The sequence below is a fragment of the Chironomus tepperi genome, unplaced genomic scaffold, assembly GCF_022539635.2.
Source record: "Chironomus tepperi strain 1889 unplaced genomic scaffold, CSIRO-AGI_Ctep_v1 contig_422, whole genome shotgun sequence".
NCBI classification, from domain to species: Eukaryota; Metazoa; Arthropoda; class Insecta; order Diptera; family Chironomidae; genus Chironomus; species Chironomus tepperi.
This window is the reverse complement of record NW_027226544.1, coordinates 443,447-466,449: the sequence shown is the minus strand read 5'-3', so window position 1 is coordinate 466,449 and position 23,003 is coordinate 443,447. Positions and strand designations below refer to the sequence as shown.

Genomic DNA, 23,003 nt, shown 5'->3' with positions numbered 1-23,003 from the left:
ATTGTGAACATCTATCTAAGACATATTTACAGCATGAAAAAGGTTTGTAAGAAGGAGAGGGGATTTGTTCATAAATTATGGTCAACTTTTGGAAGAGTATTGGGGATACTGAACGGCAAAAGGTCAGGAGGAAGACCAAAAATGTCCTAGATTGGTTGTGTTGTAAGGACGCTTGAGTCCTCAATTTCCCAAATTGGCAGAAGTTATCGAAAGATAGAGCCGCCTACAGACGTTCTTAAAACACGGCAATGCGCCTCCGTGCCGTCCATCCAAGTAAGTAAGTAAGTAAGTAAGAATTGCGGGTACTGAAGTGAAAGCTACTTATACTTAAGGTAAACAGCGTACTCTCAAAATTTAGAGTTAGCTGAAAGCAACGCTCACGAGCATGCCCATCTAGTATATTTAGGGTGAAGCAAGCTCTCGAGAGTTTGCCTTTTGCCTGTTAGGTCTGAGAACAGCTTTTTTCCTCCATATAATTCGAAAAAGAACAAGCTAAAAAACTTCTCCTGCCGAGTCTCGAACCCACGATCACAGGATCAGTAATCAGTATTGCAACAATTTAAAACCGAAGTACTAAACCATTCCACCACCAAGCCACTTCAACTCACCTTAACATCATGTCGCATAATTACTTATTTGATACACATCATTTCCAAACCGTTCATAAGAACCTAAGAATTGAGCAAAAAAAATGCTTTTCATCGACTTTCACAAAAGATTATTGAAAGTTTATCAGAAAGGAAAATATTTTTACAAATTTTTTTTTTATTCATGACTGAATAAAAGACAAGAAAATATTTTTTCAATTGAAAATCTGCAGTTTTATTCATGCAAAAAAATATCTCATCTCTATTTTTTTTCATAATCCCGCATCTTCAAGAGTATTAAGACATCTGTACATAGTATATAGCTGCAATTTATTAAAGATTTGCGAGAATCATTTTCAATTTCCACACGACAATTTTATTTGGATTATAAAAAAAAAGTATTTTTTCAATTTCTATTCAGTTTTCTGACACAGCAATGCAACACCACGCTTAATCCAGTGCTCAGGATCGGTATTTGTATTAAGTAGAATTGCTACAACATAATTTGTCGAATGACCTGTCGTCGACAGTGTTCCTTTACGTTCAGCTGTCTTATAGAGCGGTGACTTGTAGCGCGAACTCTCATTCAAGTCCTTACCGAGTATTGGCTGTAAAGATGAAGGATATAAATAATATTCCATTAAAGGAGGTCACGTAACATGATAATTCATTTCAATAAATTGAAAAAACATGAGTTAAACACATACCAGAAAATGAATACAAGGAAAATCATTAATAATGACTTTTGGCAGCTGCTCACACAATGATTTCTCATTAGTACACCATCTTGCACCTTCAATAAATAATCCATAAATGTAAACACCATCGGGCGGTGGTGCTGGAATTCTAAAGTTGAGAGAAATAGACAAAAACATATTGAAATTGATAAATGATTAATGTAAATGGATGATGATGCAGACATGATGAGGGATGTGAGATCCTCAGTGATGATTTAACAGGATTGTGGACTTTGGGGAAGTTTTGGCATTTATAATTGCATTTGGCATTCGTAATTTGTAAACCAAAATGGCTCGGTGACCGAATGGCTTAGTACTTCAACTCTGACTCTATGATCATGGGTTCGAGACTCGGCTGAAGCGTCTAAACTTCTAGAATCTGTGTTGCTCAAACTGTGTGTTACGGTACACCTTGGTGGTAGGCCACGATCGAAACCGTACACGGAATGCGGTTCATGGCATTTTCTAATAAATTTGCCGCACACTAGAATGCCAAGGTTCACAGTTTGGATAACACTGCTATAGATCACTGTTCTAGATCAGTGTTGTCCAAATTGTGGGCCGTGGCACACCAATAATAAGATAGGAATTCTGGAGTTGCGTGGTGAGAATTTCAAAGCGCTGGTCCGATGGCACTGCGATTCCAATTGATGATAGAATCTTTTTGGAAAGTCCTGGAATTATGGCCAGGCTTACCCATCACCAAGGTATGCCAAAGTGCAACACAGTATTGACAGCACTGCCCTAGAAGATCCCAATATCCACTCCCTGATCACCAAATCCCACAAACAAGCACCACAAAACCACACTCAATACTCACTCATTTGCATCAAAAACATCCAACATGCTAAAATCAAACGCCAATGTATCAATTGGAATTTTAAATTTTCTTGCATAATTTTGCATCGCACCAGTCAAAAAAGCTTGTGTGAAGAAAAATCCCGATAACCAAAAACATTTTGGTTTGCCGTACTCATACCAAGTCTGAAGAAATTTCAATCGTTCAGCAAAATCACGGATGTATGCACCAACACTTTTTAAACTCGGATATGATTTTTTCATCCATGCATCAGGTATTTTTCTGGCTGTAAATGCCTTAATAATGTCTTCATGATGTGGTGTCATAGCAATCTTGCCAAAAAGTGCGTCTTTAAGTTCATAACAACTTCGTCTAATTTCTTTTAATAAATTATTAAATCTTTCCATTTCCTGCACAAGAACCGTGTTCATTGACTCGTTATAATCAATTGGATATTTTTCATTTGCTTTTTCAATATCAAAATTTGATGGAAGTTGACTTGTTATGTCACTCAACATGTTCATAATGAGCTTTTCACCCTCCTTTGATGCCAATTGTGCACCACCAGCTTGTGTCATTGTTCCATTCATGGCATTAATAAAATCTTTTGATGCATTCAAATCACGTATAATTCCAGCATTTGTATGAAGGCCAAATATTTCCGGACTTGGATCATTTGGTATTTTCTCATTGATATGCTTGACAACTTCACGATGTTCAGTACGACGAGGAATAATATATGAAGTATCAACATTTGAGAATTTATAGACGGGATCGAGTACGACATTCTCATTAACAAAATCTTTTAAAAGTGTAACAATTGTTCGTCTATCCCATGTGTCTGTAACACGTCCACCATAATTACATTCACCAGTTAGATATGCTATTGCATCATACTGTATTGTCTCATATTGATTGAGAAACATTTGGAGTTGTTGGACAGATATTTGAAAATCGGATTCATTAAAGCCATAAAGGATGTTCCATCCGAGTGCACCGAATTTACGTCTCTCTTGAACGAGTGCATGGAAAAAGGATATACCATATAGGAGTTTTGTAAATGCACGATCCTTATCCGGGCAACCTGAGAATATTAAATTGTTTTATGGTTAGAGATTGTGCTATTGTTCCTTTTGTTGGAGATATGAGAATGGAAAAATGAGTGAAGATTAGTTTGAAAATTGGAAGTTTTGCTTTGTCATTTAGCATTATTGGATTGAGAGACGTGTGGGCTACTGCTTAATGGATTCTAGAGATATATTTCAGTTTTTTGCTAAATTAGGTAAAACTGATTCGAATTTCATGTCAAGTTGACTTGACCTGAATGAACATTTTCATGTCAAGTTGACTTAAATGGGCAATTTTTTTTTATCCAGTCAAGTTCAATTGCATCGACATTTTACGTGTTAATTCAAGTTAACTTAAATCTATTTCGTGTCAAGTCAAATTGACTTGAATCAACATTTTCATGTCAAGTTAACTTGAATCGATATATTTCGTGTCAAATCAAGTTGATTAGAATTATCATTTTTTTCATATGAATTCAAATTGACTTGAATTGACATTTTTCATAACAAATCAAGTTGATTTGAATCGGAATTTTTCACATCAAGTCAAATTGAATTGAAAAGCCAATTTCATATCAAGTCAAGTTAACTTAAATCTAAATTTGCATATCAATTTTAATTGACTTGAATCTAAATTTTCTTGTCAACTCAAGTTGAATTCTTAAACATCAAGTCAAGTTGATTTGAACATTAACTTTTCACATCAAGTCATGTTGACAAGGATAGACGCTTTTCCATGCTAAATCAAGTTGAATTGAATCGAAATTTCATATCAAGTCAAGTTGACTTGAATCGTCATTTTTATGCAAAATTCAAAAAAATCCAGTCTCTTACTCAAATAAACTAAAACCTGTTCAGAGTAAATTTTCATTAGTCCATAAAAACTCAAAAATCCCAATCACATCATCCAAAAACATGAAAAACAATCTCCACTCAAAAAAATATACTCCAATACATACCAGAATAAAAAGCATCATCATTCATCGGCTCAGAATTATATGACCGCAAAAGATTTTTCTGTAAACCTGTTGGCGGTTCATTTGTTATTTTAATACCATTTTGTAAAATGGCTGTTGGAAAGCATTTCGATGGATATGATGTTAACCACAAACGGAATGTTGAGTCAGTATTAAACATATCCATATGTTCCCACAAATATTCAAGTGTTGGCATCCACGAATCAGCTAAATGACAATTTTGTAGACATACCCAACCGCCCGTCTGTTGTGCTTTCTCAATCATCACACGTGCTTTATCGCCTTGTCCCTGTCCCAATGATACATATTGAAATGTCTCATCAAATTTTAATTTCTCAGCAAACGATAAAATTGACTGCATTGGATCAACGCCAGGCGATAGGATGAATATTAATGGTGTTAAACAGTTTGAATCCTCAAATGATTTTGATATATCAAATGGCGGTGGCGATATGAAAGTTTTACCCATTACACGTTCAATGAAAACCGCAACAGCAGCGATAAATCGATCAGGACGTATTGCATTAATGAACAGCAACTTCTCAAATGCTGTCAATATTGTTTCTAATTTACCCGGCATTGTTATCTCTTCAGGCTTCAAATCATCATATATTCTCTTCCATTCAATTAAGTTCACATGAAATTCCATCACAAATTTCTCTAATGTTACATTTACATCCATCAACTGCAATATGCTATTCCATATTTTATCACTTATCCAATTTGGATCAGGATTATCAACTTTACTGTTTGTTGTCAGTCCACTTTGTTGACCATATAATAAAAATTCCAAATCACTGAGTCGCAATTGTTCATTTGATATCATAATTTTCGTTGTGAGTATAAATGAGAACAGAATTTTATCTTTCTCAAATAGTGAACGACATACATTGTTATATAAATTAATTGTGACAGCATCAATGAGAAATTTTAGACGTTTAACAATATGCTTAGATTTACTAGCATTCTCAATGCTAAATATATACAAGTTCACATACCAACTAAGCGAGAACTGATACATGGGATCTAAATTTGGCAAGTCAGTTATGGAATAATAAATTGTTGCCGCATGTGTTGCCACATGTTTATAACTCTCACGAAACTTTTCCAATTTTTGTTCCGTCACGATTGACTCCTCTTGCTTTAATTTTATTTCAACTGCAACGGATTTTGAGTCGTCGAGTGTTTCAATCGCCGATTCATCTTCTAATATATCGCCAGCTGATTGTGATAATGTCTGTAAAATGCTATCCTCAATTTCCCTTAGCTTTTGTTGATTTTTGGACTTTTCACTGATTAAATTTTGTCGTAGTTCCTGTAAATCGGGACGTTCTTTGGCAACGACAATTCCCAATAGTTGATCCTCTAAGCCTTGAAGTGTCAGAGCAAAATTAATGATGCTGACTTTATTAAAAATCTCGGGCAAGTAATGTGGATTACGTAATGTTGTTGTCATGTACAGACGGAATTTTGATGAAATCTGTAAGACATTGTCGCCCAAATTAATAAACTCGGCATTACCCTGCATGAATGTTTGACGTGCTAAAATTGGATCGAGTGGTGCTTCAAGCTCCTCCAATATGTTTTCGATCAATACAGGTCTACCGTCCTCAATACACGATTCAATTTTCCTCATGTAATCATTTTGGGTAAATTTAACAACAACAAGCTCATTCTTACGCTCCATTTCCTTAATCCATTTATTGGCTTGATTTTGTGGATCAATAAATAAAGAATATCGAGTTGAATTGTCCATTATGATTGCATTCTCAATTGAAAATGTGTCATGTGGTAATCCAGCTATATTCCAATTTTGTATTTTCATTTCCGGTCCCAAAATGGCAATGAAATTAAATGCCTTTGATTGCGGTATAGCTAAATCCACACACATTTTATGCCACTCATTTACACATTTGTTACGATAATCAGATGTGAGTGGTGATAAGTAAGCAATCAGTCCGCATGATATTAAAATATCTCCGGGTAGGCAATCGTAAATTAATTGCAATTCACCGGCTGCGCTTATCCAACGATCTCGTTCACCACCGAGACTTCCGAGAAGGGTTTCAGCTCTTTCAAGTTTTTTACGACAAACTTCTACTTCATCTTCGACTCTTTGTCGTCGGAGCATTGCTTCGTCCTGTAAAAATTAGGGTTTTTGGGTTAATTAGGGGTTTGTGCACTTATGATGTCTTTAATGGAATTAAATGACTAGTCCTACTTGGAGTAAATTCCAAAAATATTCAGATTTTGATTGCTTGAGCTTCGGAGACCCATTTGCTTGCTTTAAACCTAGCAGAGCGGAACCAGTGGAACTGACCAGTTCCGCAACCAATGCAGAACATTCTTACTTAATGGCTGGACCGCGGCATTTGCATTACCACAAAGTCTCTCGTTCCTTCTTTGAAATTATGGACATCACATCCAAACAACCCCTTAAAAATCTGATAAAAATCCCAGAAGGTTCAAAACAATCTAAATGACCATCTTCAGTCCGAAAACAATTCCGACTCTATAAGCCTTATTAAAACTATACCGCTCCAATTATCATAAATTCCACCACAAAAACCAATTTAACCCTCACACAAAAATAATACAAGTTCAGCTTACCAAAGCATTATTCAATTTTATGACACGATTCTCAAGTTGTGCGGCCAATTCCCTTTTTTCCGTCAGCAATGTCATCGTCTCTTCATACTTTCGTTTTGCCTCTTCCAATTTAGCCTTTTTTGGTGCGACAATTTTAGCAACGGCATCATACAAGTCCATTGCAATAATCCATTTACACAAACCCTCAGCAGCACTTGATGCTTTTGCGACAATTTCAGGCTTAAAATCTTTATGTGATATAAAATCTTTACGAATTTTTACCATTATTTCAGGCTTGATATTATCCTTATCATATTCTTTTAATGACTGTAGAAATTGCATATCGCCAAGTAAGCGCTTTGATGGTCCCCAATAATCCAAAACTTTCTTTCCTGTCGAATCAGGAATCTTATCCGGTGCAATAGATTTCATTACACAAACAGCAGCCATAACAAGCTTAACTGTATCGGGTGGATTTTTCATTGATTTTACCAATGTGATATCAGATGGCTTTAATGTATTAAGCGACTGTATTGCATCCTCTAAAATTGGTATAGCACTTGCCAAATCCTTTTCGCATTCAGCATTTAATGCCAATGATTCAGCTGCCTGCTTATTTGCAACCAATTCATCACGTTTAACTTGTTCCGATGCCAGTTCCGCTTCAATTGATTCTTTTTCAATTTGTTCCATCATTTGACGTGACTCCTCAGCTAAAACTTTCAATTGCGGCTGTTTTGCCTCCAAATCAATTTGCATTTGTGCGACTGTCTCGGCTGCATCCTTCAATCGATCTAAACCGACAAGATAACGTGCCTTATTATCCATCATTTCCTTTTGTTTGCGCCCAATTAAAATTGCAAATGATTTTATAAATTCAAGATAGCTTGCTGATGTGAAGTATGTAATACGTCCCGTTTCTCGCTGAAATTTATCAGACATTTCGAGTGCATTCATGTGAAAATATTTAAATATCTTAACAACATTAACTTTTGTATCATCCGGTATGTTAACATTTTTAATATATTTCTCAGCGACCATCTCCAGTGCTGTCTCGGGCCATGAATCATACCAATCTATCGTACAACAGTTGACAAGTGATGGATAAAGTCGCAATCGTGTACGAAATGATGATCCAATTGGACTAAAGCATAGGATTAAGTGTAGCTTCAATTTACATCTGTTTACGAAATATTGAAAGACTTGAAGTGGCGGTATATCTAAATTACGGTTGCCACCTTGTGCTGCCAATCTAACCATTTCAAGTACCTCTTGCTTCTCATCTATTTGATATATATTTGGTACTTCACCAAGATTAAGAAGACATTCAATATCTTGAAGAAATTCTTCCATTTTCATCTGTCCTTCAGTGAATAAAAAGACTGTATCCTTTCCACTGCCACCAGCTTCTTTCAACATCATTTTAAGATCATCACGAAACTCATTAAGTCCATAATTTTTCGTTATTTCAGCTTGAAAATGTTTTTGATTTAAAATTGCAGCAGCAAGACGTGTCAATGACTGTCTACCCGAACCGCCCATACCAACGAGTAATGCTGAACCGCCGGGCATACTAATAATACGACAAATCTTATTTAAATGTTGTAGTGCATAATCAAATAAGACAATATCCATTTTTGCATTATGTGTCGCATTATATTCCTCGAGACATTGATAAGCGAGATCACGAAGGGCATTGGCATTTGTAACAATCTCATACTTTCTCTCGTCAACCTCCGCGTCCATATCAAAATAGCTACCAAACAGTAGTGAATTCATTTTTTCGCATGCCATTTTACCATCGACATCATCAAGTGACTCGTCAAAGATGTCATCAATCTTCTCCTTAAAATGGACACGAATACATTCAGTGATTTTAACAAATGCCTCCTGGCGATCATCAAGATTTGTTAAACGATCAAAAAAGACTCGCGATGTCTCATGACACCAGATTTTTGTAAACATTCTTTTTGTATCTGTTGATTCCTTACGTAGTAATGCACATCCATTAACGACACGTGAAATGTCACGTAAATTAAACACATAATGTGATTTTGATGGTGTTGGTAGCATTTTGTTTATGGCAAAATTATAGATGTCAATTGTTGCATTAACAATATTTGTACAGGATTGGATAACATCTGTCGCATGTCCATTACGTTTATATATGTCTAATAATAATGTTTGAAATATGCGAAAATTTGTATCGTCCGAGAATAAATTGATAGCAAATATATTAAAATGACATAAAAAGCGTGCATATACATCTTGCCTCGAGCCACCAACAAGACCGCATGCAGCAATAATGAGTATATCATGTAAATAAATTTTTGATGTATCTTTCGAGTCGTACCAATGTTTCTTATCGAAATATTGCCGTATCAACTCAATTGGTGGCTGTGCACCGTAAACGTCCTTTGCTGGCATATTCATATCGTCAATAAATAATATACATTTACGTCCTTCTGGCGGTCCAAAACAATTTCCTTTCTTTCCACCCTTAATCAACTTTGATATTATCAATTCTTGCGTCTGATTTGATGTAATTTGTGTCGTAAATGTTACAAAAATTGGAGCATATTTATCTTCTGGCAATTTCATCATGTTGTTTTGAATGTAAAACGATTTACCCGTGCCTGTTGGACCAGTTAAAAGAAATGATCGTTGATGTTTGAAATGTAAATTGAATAAATATGAATATCGTGCTGTATCAATTGTTGGAACTTGCATTGTTGACACACCAAATGTCTCAATTTTCATATTACGTACAAGATCCGGCCAATATTTCCATACGCCTTTCTGTTTAAATATGTAAACATAATCAATGATTAAACCATCCGTTGGTACTGAGACTTCAATCTTTCCAACTTCCGCAGGCAAGGGTGTATTCCAAATCTGAAATTTATTGTTTATTGAAATAAAATAAATAAAAATGAGAGAAAGAAAAAAATGAGACTGAATGAGTATATAAGATATGATGGAGTTCTTGTGGGATTCTTAGCTGTTTGTTGTCTTTTGATTAATATTATTTTGGGAATATGAGATAAGAAATTTACAGTGTTGTAAATCTAGATTAGTGTAATCTTTGGTGAGAAATTTCGAGATACAGGGGGTAAAACTAGAGTTTTCACAAAAAACCTTCTAATAGACTACGCCTCTGCGCCTGAATGCGCTGAATGCCCTTAGCCTGAACATGCTTCGCTCGACCTGAATATCTCTGAGCTCGGCTTGAACACGTCTCTTTAGCACTCGATCTAAATACGTCCTCGCGCTTGGTCTGTGCTTGGCCTTATTATGCCCCTTACGTCGGCTTGAATTCGTTCCTACTCTCAATCTGAATACGTCCCTGAGCCCTTCCTAAATAGACTCCTGCGTTCAATCTGAATACTTCCTTGCACTTGGCCAGAATACGTCTCCGTTCTCGGCCTAAATATAACCATGTGCTCGGTCTGAATACACCCATGCGCTCAAACTGAATACGCCCCTACGCTCTGCCTGAATACGTCCCTACGTTTCGCCAAAGTACGCCCGTACGTTCAACTTGAATGCGCTCCTAGGCTCAGCCTGAATACACTCTTGTGCTCAGTTTGAATACGTCTCTGGATTTATCTTGACTAAGTCTCAAGACTAATTCTGAATACGCCTCTGTATTCAAACTGAATACGCCCCTGCTCTTAGGTATGGCATTTAAAACATCCACAAAAGCTCATCAACAGGATTTAGACTACTTAAATTCTAATTTTAAAAATCTCATCTTTGTGTTGTTGTCTCATAAATTCATTAAATTATTAAGCCATCCTCTCTTTTAATTCACATACTTAATACATCTAAATCTCAATAGACAACAACAATAACCGATCCCTCCACAAAAACTCTCATCAACTTAAACAAACAAGCAAGGTACAAAGACAGATTATTCCCATTACATCCCCATCCCAACCAACAATCAGAAAATATTGTTGAAAAGGCACATAAATTTACATATATGCAGTAATAATGTATGAAAAAAAAAGACGTTTCATTTATGATAAACCTGTCAACAATAAATCATTTTGCGGTACAGTAAAGAACATAATCGTATAGAATAAAAAGAGAGAGGAGGAAAAACTTTTATCATCTCCCTTACCTCACGATAAAATTCATCAAATTTAATTCGTGATTCCGTATTCATGATGCCACTTAAGCCCCACACGACAGCATATGAAATGGCTGCTTGAAACCATGATGTGATAAATTTTGCATATTCATCAGCATTCTCATCAACTGCATCATTCAATAGCATCTCAAAAATCGATAATGTTGTCATGACAATATTAATGTCGCCCGGCACCAAAAATTGTTGACAATTTTTTCGTATAAATGTCAAACAATCGGGAATTATCCAACGTAACATAGCCATAATAACTGGCTTGTATTCATCATTCGACCATATTGGATTGCATCTATTTAGCCATGATTGTGTCATTGCATCCCATCCAATTGATGATGCTTCCATGTATATCATGCCGCAACGTGATACCTGAAATTTGGAATTAAATTTTTAACGGTTTTTTAATTTTTAAACAGTCAATGATGTGTTTTACCGTTGCCGGCGATGCCTGCGCCAAATCCATAACCTCAAAAATCATCGACATCTCATTTGACATCGTTATAACTTCACCGGATGTTAAACAAAGCTTTTTATTGTCATCAAGTACCGTATTCATATTCTCAATCCATACAGCATCAACGGGACCATCAAATACAATCCATTTTCGATCCGGTGATGAATCATTTGCAAAATTACGAAACATTGTAGCGGCAATGCCATCAATCCACTCGTATGTAACTTGATCAAAAGCACCATACAATTCGCCCAATGTTATTGACTTTGGATTGATTGTATCCCATTGGATTTGCTGATAATATGGACTCTCATTGGGATACATTTCATGTAATCTTGTTAAACATTCAGCCAATACTCGCAATGTACTTGTTTTGCCTGAGTATGGCTCACCAACAAGCATAAAACCGTGACGTACAATCATCATTTCATACATTTGTATGACTTTTATTAGAAATTCCTTTTTCGGTTGGAGATTTAATTCCGTACATACGTCATTAAACACTTCCGTTAAATGTTGATAATCAGCTTCCGGTAATTCAACATTTGGAAATAAATCGGAAATAATACCGTTAAATAGTGGAACGTCAAATGACAAAAATTTTGGTAAATTAACATCCAACAAGCTTCTCAATAATAAAATGTCTTCACGTTCATCAGGAAACTGCTTCTTTAAATTTCCACATGCTTGCAATACAGTCTTTACCGCTCTCATACCATAATCGTAATGATTCTGTGAACTCAATTGCTCCGAGCATAAACGGTATGTCGTTACAATTTTAATGGATAATGTTCGTGCATTTACAAATCCATAGCTATATAGTGAAATTTCACCAATCATTGCATAATCTGGCACCATCATAGCAATTGAACGAAATAAAACTTTTAAATTATCGGGTAATTCACTTCTACCAGCATAACCTGGATTCATTGTTATGCAAACGTAACACGATGGATTAAGTTTAAGTTCGGATCCTTCGAAATTAAATGTTTCCATATTACCTCTAATTGCTAGGACAATTAAGAGAATTTGTTGAGCAATTACAGACAATACTTCAAGTTCAATGCGATTAAATTCATCGAAGCATGCCCAAGCGCCGGAAGCTGCAAGTCCTTTGAAGAATTTACCCATTGATTTATAATCGAGACCGTCTGAACAATTAAAAACTTTACATTGTACGGCTAATGCTTTTGCTAAATCCTTTGTTGTTTCGGTTTTACCAGTGCCAGCAGGACCTAAAGGCGATAATTAAGAGTGTTGTATTAATCAATCAATCAATCAATGTAAAAATCTCTTTTATTAGCATGTCTAAAATGAATTTAGCGTAGAATTAATGAGATACGATAAGAAAGAAGCAGTTTGAAGGTTTTTAAAGTATCAAACTGTTTTAACGGTTTTTGAAAATTCAAATTTATCAACATTTAAAAATTCAAATTTTAACGGCTTTCAATACTTCAAATTTGATTGATTTCAAAATTTCAAGCATTTAACGGATTTCAAAAATTTGAATTTCATCACTTAAATTATAAATGCGCCTTAGACATCAGCACTTTACAATAACTTTAAACTCAAATCCTACATACCTTCCGGGGCACCATTCAAATGAAGTTGATAAGCACCCATTAATGTCCGATAACAGCGATCAGTCAATGGTGTTATAACCAAACGATCTGAATTACCCAAATATTCATAGGCATATGGTACAGAAGCATTGATTATTTTAACCCGTACAGCATCATCAATCATGTAATATCTCAATTGAGCTAGCCATTGAAAATCATTTTCCGTTTCTGTATTATGCTTTGTCAAATCCTCAACAACATCCTTAGCATGAACATCAATCACAATAAGTGCACGAATTGTAATACGGGCAAGATTTGTTATGTCCTTGCTTCTTATAAGGGTGACAGTTTCCTCAAGTTGTTGCTGTAAAATGCCAAAATAATCCTTTATGCTTTGCTTCATTGAAAATATCCTTTCAATCTCAGCTGACCAAAAGATTTGGGATACGCATAGTACAACCATACCCGGCCAACGGACCATCCATTCGGTACGTTTTAGTTGCGGATAATTCTCTAAACTTTTTTGAGTTTCAGTTCTTATTGCCAAAAGCATTTGTTCTTCTGTCTGTAAAAGCCATTTCTCAACACTACCACGAGCATCTTTTGTTGATATTTTTTCTATAAATGTTACTTCTTCCTTTTCTATGCTTATCATTGCTAATGCTTCCAATAAGTCATTAAATTTCAACACATTAATACCCTCAAAGCATTTATTAAGATGCGGTTGCACGCGCAATGGATCTTTTGTCTCGGATAATATCTCAAGCATTTCATCATTTGATAGGAAGAAGAATCGTGGGAAGTACAGTCGCTTCTTTTCTAAATAATTATTTACGCCTGCATTTATATTATCCATCATATTATTGGCATTGTCCATTGCCTCGAGGAGTCCCGGCTGTGATGCTGTTTCCATTACGTTTGGATTCTTTGCTACTGCCTACGATTTAGGATGTGCAATTGTTTTATATTATTAATATTTTATTTGTGGATGTAGGATATTTATTACTTCTAGGAAATGATTTTTGTTGTGGGTATGGAATATATGTGGGAAACTGTATTCTGAATTTATTCTAATTTAGGCATTTATTTTTGATTCTATCGTTCTATTATACGTTCAATGTAGAATATTTTATGAATTCAAATAAGAACACAGCACTTGCCATAAACAAATGATTTAAAATTCGTTCTTAACAGAAGAAGACTAATTAAAGCAGTTAGTCTAATTAGTTAGCAAAGTAAATCTGAGTAATTGATAGAACCAAATGAATAAATTGACCGTTAATTTTAAGATTTTTGAATTTTCCCGCATTTTTTACTAAATTTGTCATTTTGTAACATTTTGGCTAAGAAAATTGAAAATTAATTTTTTTGGACGATTTAGACAAATATTTTGATGTTAAATCATGTCAACAGCTTTGCTCACACTTTTTAACAATATTTAAAACATATAAATTATCAAAAGGCATCATATAATTGCTTAAAATTGAGGAAAAAGTCTTGAGGTGGAAAAGTAAACAAATCTAAATTTAAATCCTAATTTTCCGTTTTAACTAGAAACGAGAAACAATTCAACCTCTTTATTAACGCTCTATGATTCACAGTGGATCAATTGGAACAAATCATCATCAAATTTAGCAGTAAATCTCTGATTAAGACTCAGAAAATGCCATTTAGAAGCTTTTCAACAAGAAGCTTTTTTAAATTTTTATCGCCTACTTCGATCCAGAGTTGGCAAGAATTTGGAACTCCGAACTCCAGAAGTTCAAAAAGGCGCCTCCATATTGGAGTCCTGCCAACTCTGCTTCGATCTTTGGAAGATCAAGTCAGTATTTGCATCTAAATAAAAGTCAATTTCTAATCAGAATAAGTCAAATCCCTTCATCCAGACAGCAAACAGTTCAAACAATGAATACATTTCCAGACAACCCCAAATATCCATCCTCATCTATCCATCCCTCAACAACACAAACAATTTCATTTCAAAAACAACTTTCACTTACCATCATGTACCGCTTATAAATTTGATCAACTTGATTAAACAATCGTCCCTCCTCTGGCATTTGAGTGACGATATCTTTCGACGAGAATATCGGCAACAAATGAAGCCAATTTGTTTGAACTTTAATCCATTGCTCGATAGTTGTTTGTACACGAATAAGTTTATCGTACCATTCCTTTACCTCCTGCTCGCTCGGTTTTACAAATGCACTGCCACGCATAGATAAAGTTTTGATGAGATGATCATCAAGTAGAGATTGAGCATCTTCAACATTTTTAAGGATTGTTATGTCACTAGCTTTAAATGTTCCCAATGAGAATTCAACATTGTTCCATTCCTTTATCATTTGAGCGAGATTTTGCTGCAGTTGGAGTTCCTTGCAAGCTCCAATTGAGATAATTTCACATTCATCAAGACAACTGAGATTTAAGTTGATGATTTTTCTCAAAGTTGTGCCTGCATCTGGTTCCAAATTCATTCCAGCAACTTGTGACATTTCATCCCAATGTCGCGGACGAAGAGCTTCATTGCACATGATTGTCACAACATGCACGCCATGTCTAAAGTCTTTAATTGTTTGAATCATTCTGGCACAGGTTTTCAGCGGTGCTGGAAGCTTCTCAATGTCTGGATCTTCTAATTGTCCTTTGAATCTGCATTCGACATTTTCTGTGTCTGACTTGATTTTATTGCGATAGAATTTTTGAAACTTTTGGAACTCCTTCAAGAAATTCTCGGTAATATTTTGAACATCGGACGGTCTCAAGTCCTCAAATCGACCATCCATCCACACATCATACTTCCTATACCATTTAATACAAAGATGAATAAGCTGCTTAAATGGAATCACAAAGTCCTTCATTTCCTCAAGCAGTGTCGAATTGGTTTTTGGAAATTTAAACAGCGATTCCTCCTTATTAAGCCACTTGACATTGTCATCAAAGATCACAAGCTCTTCAGTGAATTTCTGCAAGACACGATGATACTCATGCAACTTGTCCATCTCAGTCATGTCATTAATTATTGTCAAATTCGGTGCCAGTTCCTTCAATCTCTCTTGATTCTGTTTTGATACGACAGCAAGCTTCTCCTCAAATTGATACTTCATTGCCTCGAAATTCGATCCACCAAGCTCGAAAATCTGTGATGAATTGTTGTGCCAATTCACTGCCTGCCATAGCAATTCTTTATGCTGTCGATTCATCTCTGTCAATTCGATTATTTCGCCAGTCAATTTTAAGGAATTTCGGATACGCTCACCAAGTTGATCCATGACTGTTTTCTTGACATACAGCAAATACTCGCCAGTCTCAAAAAGAGCTTCTGTTGATGATGGAACTTCCAGTGCTCGCTTCTTAATCTCCTCATATTCATTACAAATGTCCTTAATGTCAGCTCGATGCTTTTCGACAATTTTATCTGTGATTTTCTTGACAAGTCGCTCGCCCATTCGACGCAATGAGCTTATGGCATCAGTCTGTGATATTATAGCTTCATTGAAGTATTCCTTTTGTACGATGACCTTCAATTTTGCGATATATTTTTTATACTTTTCAACTTCCTCAAAAAATTCCTCAATTGTCCGGTCCTTTTCTAAATATTCATTGAGTTCATTCATAGCTTGATTTGAGCTTAGTCCATAAAATTCCATCTGAAATGAACTTAAATAATTTTCCATTGATGAATATGAAAGTTCCAGAGATTCTTGTAATTTTGTATGTGCATTCTTGAGTATCCGACTGTTCAATTCAACCTTAATGTTCATTCTCTGTCCATCGTAGCTATTGGGATGAACGAGTGACTCAATTGAGTCTAAATTATTACCAACATCATTAATAATGTCAATAAAGCCATGATACATGTCATAAATCTCCTCAATCGTTGGACATAAATCAATTTGATTCTCACATATTGCGATTATTTTAAGGAACGGAATCTCGTGACGATTTAAAATGACCTCATTAAGATGCTCAATTGTGCGCATTTTAAGAAGATTTATTTCACGAATTATTAGACCTGTTGCACAGTCCCATGCCTTATCCCATTGTTTCTTTGATAATCGGTATTTTGACTGCTTGCTGTAATGTTTTTTCATTATTTTAATGATTTTTGGATACCATGTTTTCTTGATAAATGCTGAATTCTCGACGAGATCCTTCTTTGTAAAATCACGTATATCATGAATACCTAATTGACCCATTGCACGATATTTCTTGAAATCTATTAATGTCGATGGAAAGTCCATATTCGAATAATAATGAATGCATCTTACGAATGGATAAATTAACATTAAATTTCGTCGAATTTTCTCACGATTCTTTAGGAATGTCTCATAATTTTCCGTACGTCCAAGTCGCTTAAATTGAAAATTATCTCTTGATGGTACCAAATCATCGGGTAATGGCTTTAATAGCTTATTCATGCTAAATGCTTTCATAAGTCGATCATATTCATCATGTACATCAGTCATGTATTCATTTACAATCGTTGGATATCTGTCACGTAGTCGTTTCGATGAAAAGTTTATGATTTTTTGTTCGGTTGATTTTTGCATTTTTGGTATGGGCGTATTGCGTGCATAGAAGCGAAGCTTATGAATGAATACGTGCGGATGAACGCCAACCAATGGTCCATTGTCATCATCTGGTTCTGGTGGATGACGGCATACTGAGATTTTTGACTGAAAAGATATACATTTTTCAATCAAAATTCATTAAAGTGAGGTTAAGTTTAAAATGCAAATCGAACGATGAATCCAGATCATGAAGACCTCAGCATACTTTAATTAACAACAAATAGGATTACACTTGCTTCAATTTACCTTAATTGCACTCAATTCATATCTTGATTGCCTCCGATGATTCCGTATCTCATCAATATTCAATTTCAGCAATGGATTCTTCATATATTTCTCATTATCATATTTATCCAATTTATCACAAGGCTTGTGAAGATTCTTCAAATATTTACTCATTATTTCCTCTTATTAATCCACAAAATAATGAAAAATATTAAAATTAAAATGTTTACTATAATCGGCAAAAATTTTGTGAAATTTTTTTTTGTTTACACAAAAAAGCTGTTGTTAATGGAAATAGCATGGAAACAATGTTGTCTAGCTACGACATACCATATGATTTTGCATTTGAAATTCCTTTACATTTGTGGACGAAATTCCATCAAATGAAACTCTTTTTTTCTCTATGGTAACATGATATAACATTCCATTGAATACAAATGTTAGTTTTATTATAAATTTTATGACATTCCAATGCATTCTTGTTTGTTTTCGTTTGTATTTTAGGGGTTGTTGAGTTTTAGGATTTATGGAAATATGATTGTTGACGATTTTAAGGGAATAACTTGTTTTAAAAATTAAATTTGAATTTTACAAAACCGATTGAGAATTTGAATTTTACAAAAACGTAAAAAGATTAGAATATTATAAAATCAGTTAGAATTTTAAATCCTACATAACCGTTGAAAATTTTTGAATTTTACAAAACCGTTTGGAAATTTGAATTTTGCTGAACCGTTTGAGAATTCAAATTTTACAAAACCGTTTAAATTTAAATTTTACAAAACCGTTACCATTACAAGCTTTACGATCGATAAAATTTTATAACATATTTTATTTGGTGCTTCTAAAATCGACACTACAGCACACTCTAACCAATCCACAATAATTGGGTTAGAAATTTTGATTGCAATTTATCACACTTGAAACTGATTTTGAGGCTTTTGTAATATACTTAATTATGCCATGAAGTCATTCAAATAAATGAATAACCAAGGATTAAGGTTACATAATTGTTTGACTTTGTGTTGTGCTGTTTGATGTATGGCACAATAATTTTGTTTGCTATTTCGATAGTATGCATGTAGACATGAGAGAAAATGTTTAAATCATGACAATTTATGTCGATTTTCATTAGATAATTGAATATAAATTAATTACCATTTTTAATTTATTTTTAACACACAAAAACTCATTAAAATTTAATAATGAATAAATTTGCTAATAATTTTCTAATTCCAATTATAATGAATAATAGGATCTAGCGTCATGTCAACAATCTAATCATTTAAAATATTTAATAAATTTCATGGAAACAGCTCATTAAGCTGAAAATTAAATTTACTCGCAAAAAAGTATATTTATGCCACTAATCATCCGGCATTGTAAATGATGATTACAATAAGGAAGATAAATTGTGTGTAAAAAAATGATAAATAATCCCAGTAGACAGTATTTCATCATGTGAAATAAGGGCATCTGAATGCTTACTTGTTTTATGAATAAAATGTGGGGATTTAGGCTCGGTTTTGCTTGTTTTTTGAGTAATTTGTGAAGCTTATTGAATTTTTCAGATTTTTGAATCTAACGAATTTTTGAAATTTGAATTTTTAACTGTTATATTAATTTTGAATTCTTATTGGCTTTGTAAGAAAAATTCAAATTCAAAATTAACGGCCATCAAAAATTTAAACTGTTAATTTTCATTTCAAAATTTGAATTTTGAAATTTCAAATTTTAAACAACCGTTACAGGAAAATAAGTTAAAATTTCAAAAAAATCATAATTTGCCCAACTTTTTCTTGCATAATAATCCAAAAATATCCCATAAATGCGCATTAATCACTCAATTATTCAATCCATCATAAAATTTTCAGCAATTTTCATTTTCACCTCATTTTACTCAAAAAATAAATGCGAGATGAATTTTTAAATTTCTCATGGGGACATCCAACGAAGAAAAGTAATTTACATTTCTCTCTTGAGATTTTCAATTTTTTTTATGTTGAATTGTTAACATTATTTTATTATTTTTGCAATCATTAAGTATTATGACCTGAAAAAACAATTTATTGTCGGGTTGAAATTGAAATTTTTTTAAATATATTTTGCGGCTTATACAAAAAGCTATAAAACTCATGAATTGTTGCACATGCATAAAAATAAATAAATGTATTGACATTTTGTTGCATAGCATTTCATAATTTTTGTTCATTTTATGACCAGAAGTTTGGTTTTTTGATTGAAAATTTCATTTGTAGCATAAATTGTTTTTCAATAAATTTTTTGACGATGACTGTTGAAGCTTAAAAATCTATTAACTTGTGTGATGATTTTCAATTTAATTTATTTTGTTTGGCTTTGGTTTGAAATGTTGATTTTTAGGAGAATTTTGACATTCGAGATACATTTTAACATAATTTGAAAAATAAAACTCAAGAGAATCTTACTTCGCTCGACCCGAAAGAATTCAACTTCGCTCGACCCTAGAGAACCTAAATTCGCTCGACCCGAGAGAATCTAACTTTGCTCGACCCGAGAAAATTTAACTTTGCTAGACCCAAAAGAATCTTACTTAGCTCGAGAGAATCTAACTTCACTCGACCCAAGAGAATCTTAATTCGTTCGGCTTCAGAGAATCTTACTTAACTCGACTCGAGAGAATCTAACTTCGCTTGACCCAAGAGAAGCTTACTTAGCTCGACCCAAGATAATCTAAATTCGCTCAATCCGAGAAAATCTTACTTCGCTCAACCCGAGAAAATCTTACTTCGCTCGACCAGGGATAACCTAACTTCGCTTGATTTGAGAGTAAGATTCTTTTTACTCACAAGAAACAGATTTTGCTCGACCAGAAAAATCTTGTTACGCTCGACCAGAGAGAATGCAATTTTCCTTGAATTTATAGGATCTAATATCAAAAGAGCTTTTTATATCCTAGGAATGCCAAATTACTCAATCAATCTCATATCCATGTCTTCTTATTAATTCACAGATCAATGAAAAATTTCAATCAAAAACCACTGCAAATACAAAAAAATCCCCCAAAAAATATCAGATTGATTTTTAGCACAGAATAGAAATAAAAACGATAAAAAGCAAGCAACACAAAAAATTTGAAGCGGAAAATTGAAAAGCATAGAAGAAAAAAAAGTTGTTTGAATTATGTGACCAAACGTTGTGCAATAAAAATCTTCATAAATCATTTTTTTTTCTCGTTCATTAAACAAAAGAATAATGAAAAAATTATTATTGGCCCAGAGAAATTGAGAAAGATTTGTGGCCACAAAATTTTCTATGCCACAAATGGCTTAATCACACATATTCGAAAAGTGCTGAAAAAAAAGAGGAAAAAAAGCCATTTTCGATCCATTAAAGTCATTTGTAGTCGAATGAATTAATAGAACCATAAGACAATCATGATAAGTGACGAGAAAAATAATTAGACAGTAAAGTAAATCCATGTCAATTTCATTCGTCTATTTGACACTTTCTGTATGGCTAGAAAAATCTCGGTTTTGCTTGTTAGTCTTATCACGTTCGCACTATCCAAAAAAAAAAACGAAAAGTGATTGTGTGTTTGTGTATAATATAAATGTTGAATAAAATATCCTCAATTTTAGCAGAGTTTTAGTTGGAGTGAGGATTTGGATCTATTGATTTGGACGGTTTGTCGTCTATAGGTTGGAGTTTGAATCTCAAATGCTCTTTTTTTTAAGGTTTTTTATGTTCAAATGTTGTAAATTAGTTTAGAATCGAACTAGTGACATTTATACTCGAATAGAACACGTCGGTTACTTCTTTACTTCCTGCAACCTACATGTTCCTATGTGGAGCTTAGGTTACAACAGAAGGCTTTCCATCTGACTCTGTTGCTGGCTCTGTAACCTAGTTTATATCAATTCTCTGTCCGCACGTTGAGCTGAGATCATGTTGATGATTCTGTTGGTTAATCGGTCCAAATTCTGACATCATGCTGACGTGACTCTGGCTTGGTTTAAGCCGAATCCGGCACCAAATCAAGGAAACGCCGACAAATGGCCGCATTTTTGATCGATTAACGTAAATGACGTCAACTGAATATGAAAATACCATTCAAAATGGGATTCTATGAAGATTAACATAACAGTCAATTGCCAGGATTCGAACTTATGTTCTTTCAGTGAAGATGAGTGGCTACATATACATACATGTGTATTTGAATTGATGCTTAACTATCCGAATAGATACGTTGATGACCTAGTTTAGCAATTTTACATACTTAAGTAATGAAACCATTGTCTCTGTATGATCGAATGGACCTTTATTAGCTTACTTGCTTCAATTGCCGGATTAAGATTTCAAAGAAAACTGTTTGGATCTTAAAGACAATTTTTCCCAGTTTTCTAATGCCTAAAAGAGTTAATGAGTTCATGACTTTTTGAAAAATCGGGACATTTTGAGGCTTTACCGGGACATAGCAATACGGGAGGCAAGTGCAGCATCGTCGCGACAAAAATACAGCAAATTCCCGCCCTACTAATGGCTAAATATACTGAAATATTTTCAACTATTTCATCAACAACCAGCAATTTCCAGACGATCTACACAAACCAACCATCCATCCCCAAAAACTGCGTCAATTCCATCGAATGCACTAAAGCTCCATTAACAATATTTTCCAAATCCAAATTTCACATTTTTATCGTATGTTGATTGTTAAAAGCTAACAAACAAAACGAGAATGAATGGACTTAATGGAGAGCGATAAGAATAATCTTGAACAAAATGAATTATTTTGCAATTCTTATCCTTTCTAATAAACATTAAGATAAAAAAAGAAAATGTAGCAATTGCTCGCAGTGAAAACTTTCATTCTGACAAAAAAAAATAAAAAAACTTTTTCATTCAAAAATTTTCTTTTTTTTTTATTTTTCATGTAGAATAAAAGAAAAATTGATTTGCAATATGATGCCTTTCTAAAGCAGTTCTCTTTTTTTTCAATGATTTTCAATAACCATTTTGAACGTGCCGTGAATCATGAATTATATTACATACAAATCGGCATGAGAAATGGAAAGGATGAGATGAGTATGAAAATGGATTTGAATTAAATGTTATAGGCGTATTTTAAAGCAACTGATAGACAGTAGGAATGCTTAAATTATGGTAGTGTGGGCAACATGAGAGCCACTACGCCACTGCTGCTTTTTCACTGCCTGGTATGGACAAACTGTATGTCATGAAAAAGTAAAGGCTGCTCAAAACTGACTTAAAATCTTGAGTTCTCAATGATGTTTTACAGA

General features: G+C 34.1%; 1 protein-coding gene across 1 annotated transcript; it reads right to left on the bottom strand.

Annotated features, from left to right (window-relative positions):
- Positions 1 to 1,000: 1,000 nt before the first annotated feature.
- On the bottom strand, positions 1,001 to 17,895 carry Dhc62B (Dynein heavy chain at 62B). Its single transcript, XM_070649304.1, has 10 exons — positions 17,743 to 17,895; positions 14,923 to 17,601; positions 12,944 to 13,859; positions 11,340 to 12,595; positions 10,883 to 11,275; positions 6,778 to 9,651; positions 4,150 to 6,307; positions 2,145 to 3,207; positions 1,295 to 1,433; positions 1,001 to 1,195 (listed from the first exon to the last, which is right to left on the bottom strand). The coding sequence occupies exons 1-10, from the start codon at positions 17,893 to 17,895 to the stop codon at positions 1,001 to 1,003; spliced, it is 11,826 nt and encodes a 3,941-aa protein (XP_070505405.1).
- Between the last annotated feature and the right edge of the window lie 5,108 nt (positions 17,896 to 23,003).